The 4,729-nt window shown below is 34.4% G+C and overlaps 1 protein-coding gene across 4 annotated transcripts in view; it reads right to left on the reverse strand.

The window, feature by feature from the left end:
• The window catches only part of SENP2 (SUMO1/sentrin/SMT3 specific peptidase 2), a 30,249-nt gene that overhangs the window by 19,366 nt on the left and 6,154 nt on the right, over window positions 1-4,729 (reverse strand). For all 4 annotated transcript variants that reach the window (XM_008573911.1, XM_008573912.1, XM_008573914.1 and 1 more), the window contains 3 exons: window positions 4,517-4,650; window positions 3,849-3,915; window positions 2,004-2,094 (listed from right to left, as the gene is read on the reverse strand). In XM_008573911.1, the coding sequence (XP_008572133.1) occupies window positions 2,004-2,094; window positions 3,849-3,915; window positions 4,517-4,650 (292 nt within the window). The remainder of the gene's footprint in view (window positions 1-2,003; window positions 2,095-3,848; window positions 3,916-4,516; window positions 4,651-4,729) is intronic.

Consider the following 4,729-nt stretch of genomic DNA (forward strand, 5'->3'; position numbering starts at 1 on the left):
GATAATCTCTTTTTTTTTTTTTTTTTTTTTTTTTTTTTTTTTTTTTTTTGTGGCAGCTGGCCAGTACAGGGATAAAACCCTGGACCTTGGTGTTATCAGCACCATATTCTAACCAACTGGGCTAACCAGCCAGCCCCCAGTAATCTATGATTATGTAAGTGAATGTCCTCATTCTTAAGAAATAAATGCACTGAAGAACTTAGGATTAGAGGCGCATGAGTGGCAGGCCAGTTAGCTGAACTGGTTAGAGCACAGTCCTGGTGTTTTGTAGAATGAACCTTAAATTAAGTTTAACCAGTTTTCTCATGACTCAACTCAGATTATTGGTCGTTGCAAGAATATTATATTAAGCATTGATGTCTGTCTCAGTGCAGTATATCTGGAGACCATGACGTTAGTTTGTCCCACTGCTGGTGATTTAACTTTGATCCTTTGGTTAAGGTGGTGGGGTATTAGGCAGGTGTCTCTACTCTAAAGTTACTATTTTTCCCTTTGTAACTAATAAGTACTTTGTGGGGAGATATTTTGAGTTTATGTAAATATCCCCAAACTTCATGGAAGTTTTACTTACTAGTTTCAGTTCAATTGATGATTCCTGTCCATATCAATTATTACTATGATAGTTACAAGATGGGTATTTTCTAATTCTATCATTTCTTCTACATTTATTAGTTGGCATTGTACTCTAAAGAAGATCTTTTCCCCTCCCCACACTATATATTTATTTCTTTATTTATTTATTAGCATCTGTATTACTATATTCATTTTGATGTTTCAATAGTCCCCAGTTTGGCCAGTGAAAGCCCCTTTAAGCTCCCACCTGTGTCAGGTTAGTATGTCTCCATATTTTTTGTTTGTTTGTTTTTTTGGTGACTGGCTGGTACAGGGATCCGAACCCTTGACCTGAGTATTACAACACCACACTCTAACCAAGTAACCAGCCAGCCTTCCACATAGTTTTTGAGCGCTCTTTTACTTGATGGCACAAGATGTTCCAGATTCACTTTGTACTCTCATCCTAGCCCTACAGTCAGCCATTTATGCAACTCTAGAGGGCCCTGGTTTTTAGTTAGTGCCTTATTCTTAAATATAAGTGGATGGCCAAGGATTACCAGGCATTTGAATAAAGACTCTAAGTTGAAAGATAAGACTAAAGTAAATCAAGAGGGTGGGGCACTCAACGGAAACAGAAGAAGCAGGCAGAAGAAATTTAAAAATAATTAATAGCTTTAGAGAGAAGAAAAAATATTGCATCTTTATAATAAGAGCAGGATGCTCAGAAAAAGAGAAAACCATGGGAAAGGGGGTAGGACTCTTACATCTTACAAACTATGATAACAAAACAAAAAAATCAGCAAAAAAAATTTTAAAACAACAAAAGAAGAGTATACATAGGAAAATTAGATCAATCCAGAAGGTCTAATATCCAAGCATTAGAAATTCTAGAAAGACAGAATAAAGAAAAAGGAGAGAAGAAAATTATTAATAAAATAAAAACATTTTATAGAACTGATGGGTGTGTTCACTGTATGAAAATTCATCAAGCCATATACACTTATGATTTCTGCACTTTTCTCTACGCATATTATATATATATTTAAAAGTCTGGAAGAAAGTGAATGATAATTTTTAAATTTTTAAATTTTTTAAAATATTTATTTATTTATTTATTTGGGGGCAGTTGCCTGGTATAGGGATCGAACCCTGGACCTTGGTGTTATCAGCACCACTCTCTCACCAACTGAGCAAACCGGACAGCCCCTGACAATTCTTTTTTAAAAGGTTTTCAAAATCAGAAGCTATAGGCATATAATATAGTAGAAAAAGTAATGCACCCTCAGTTCAAGTCTCTCTCTAGCTATATGATATTCACTAAGTTACTAATCTCAGAGTATTTACTTAACAAGATTACCGAATAGAACAAAAGTGAGAATGCTTAACAACAGTGAACATATAATAAATACTAAATTTCCATTTACAGAAAGGTAGAATTTAACACTTACCCAAAGGAAGGAAGGACCCTGCGTGGCTGATCACGCGTTACTGTCACTCGGATCTTTGGATAGTCACTTATTCCATTAGGAGATTTATTACCTATTTAAAAAATGCATTTATAATTGTGAAGAAGAAAAAAAAAAGCAAAAATAACCCCACAAACAAAAAATCACCTGTGAACTAGTTTGCATTAGGAAAGAAAATCTGTGAGCAGTCTACATCGTAGAGCTAAATATCTTGTTTTTTCAAATTCTATTAATAGACGGGCACAGGAATCCAGCACAAATTTTGTAAAAGTTAAAGGAAAGCAATAGGGCTTAGTTTGTCTTTGATCTTAGATAAGCTATAACAGAATTCACCAGCAAACTATCCTAGTTTTGCTTGGTAGGACTGACAAGGGGCAATGAAGAACTCAAAAATTACAAATTCTCTGTAATCTAATCAATTTGAGTAAATTGTTCTAATTAAGATTCTTCTTTCCAAGAAAACAGAAATATTTTAAAATGAAAACCAGTCATATGTTACTACATTGCACTGACGGCTTCCAACAATTTTAAAATCGTTACTATAATTCAAAAGAAAATAATCAAAATTTCATCAGCCACATTCTCTGCTGGAATTCTCTACTACAGGCGCTTGGAGTCCCTGAGGACTCCAAAATGCAAAGAGTTCTAAATCTGAAAGTTTTTTCATAAACCAATTGCAGCAAAACCCTAAACTGATCTGAAACTCATTTGTTTGTAAAACCTGACTTGAACTGATGTGAAGCTAGTCTTTATTTATCCCACCTAGCATAAACACTATTTAATTGCAGAAATATTCATGTTTGATGATAGAGTTCTATGCAGATCCCAATAGAGTTTTTCATAATACTCAATAAACACAACATATCTAAAATATGAAAAATACTGAATTCCCAATCACATCTCCAAAGGTTTCAGATGAGAGACTGTGATCCTCTTTATGTGAGAAATCTGCCCTAAGAATACCTATGCTTCTTTGACTAGGCAACACAAACTCACAGAAATATAGTGCTGGCACCTCAGGCACATGATAAGTCTACCACCCTTCACATATGTCAATTTTAATGGCAAATAAATTTAAACACAAACATTCAAATAATATGAACAGATTATAAAATTAAATTTACATTAACTTTTTAAATGAAATAAAAGACTTCAAAGAAATATCATATTTATTCCAAGTCCTTTGGAACTAGATTCTCAGACACAGGGCTACATGTTTATTCTCCTTTGCTCTTCTTCTCTGCTACCAGAGGTACTTTACTAAAAATCTTTGACAAGTGCAAGTCTAAGATTTTTATCTATTCCTTACCTTCTTCCGGTTTTGACTTTTGAACCCACAACTTCTCTGAAGCTCATTTTCCTTATCTTCCTCCCTTTCCTCTCAAACTTTACAAGCCTGCCTGTGTGGCAGACATCACAACCATTTCTCAGGATTCTGGCTTGTTCCTACTTGTTCTTACCATAGCATTTTGTATAGTATATACAATAATTACATTTCAATTTTAGGATCTAAGGATAATATAGAAATCCCTAATCCATAAAACTGTGAGTACTGGGAACCTAAGATTGCTCCTCAACTAGATGATGAACTCCTGAAGGGCAGGGTCACAGTTTTATTATTTTGTTATTCCTGATGCAAATAGAAAACACAACAGTATATCAAAGACAATTCTGAAGGAAAACTATTTGCTTTTTAGAATTGTAGATAAAATATGCCTTTGTTCTCATCCCAATCCAAATCAGTGTTTTCCTTTCATAGTCTCAAAACTTAGAGAAAAATGGGCAGAAGGAGGTAGGGGGAAGCAAAAATATTTTTGACAACCTCACCCAGTTTCAGCATGTTGTTCCAGGATCCAGAACCTGTCAGTTCACGAGATGAAGAGTTCGAAAGTACCTTAAAATCAAACAGAATCACTTCTGTAGCATCTAAATTTTGCAATTTAAATGTTTTCTAATAGAAAAGATCACTCTATTGGTGATTAGTTTCTTAGCAAGCTCACAGAAGAGATAACATCAATAAGACCAAAGGTTTAATTTGTCAAGACTCTCAAGATGATGTAAAAACATAACAATTCTAGGTTTTTCACATATACTCAAATAAGAAAAACAGATGCAATACTAGACTTTTTTTCTTTTTTTTTTTTAAAGATGACCAGTAGGGGATCTTAACCCTTGACTTGGTGTTGTCAGCACCACGCTCTCCCAAGTGAGCTAACCCGCCATCCCTATATAGGGATCTGAACCTATGGCCTTGGTGTAATCAGCACAACGCTCTCCTAAGTGAGCCACGGGCTGGCCCTATACTTTTTAAATGTTTAATATTTTAATCTTTAATTTCTTGAACTTTATATCACAACTAATAAAGACAAGAACATTTCTGTAAAGAAGTTATTCTATACATTAAGCCCAAAAGAGAACATTTCTAAAATTTAACTTTAATGATTAAGAATAAAGGATCAGAAAGCCCCAATGGAAGGAACCCCATCCCCACTGACCTCTCCTGAAGGGGCCACATTCCGTGTTCCATTACAAGCAGAAGTTACCATGAGCTTTGTGGTCAGCTGGAATGGGAATCCAAATAAGCTGGCAACATTGTAGAGACTGTTTTTCACTTGGTGAAAAAAGCAATCTAGAAAGTGTTAACAAACTATAAATACAGAGTAATAAACTTCCAGCAAAAAAAAAAAAAAAAAAAAAAAAAAAAAAAA

This window comes from Galeopterus variegatus, unplaced genomic scaffold (assembly GCF_000696425.1).
Source record: "Galeopterus variegatus unplaced genomic scaffold, G_variegatus-3.0.2 Scaffold971, whole genome shotgun sequence".
NCBI lineage: Eukaryota > Metazoa > Chordata > Mammalia > Dermoptera > Cynocephalidae > Galeopterus > Galeopterus variegatus.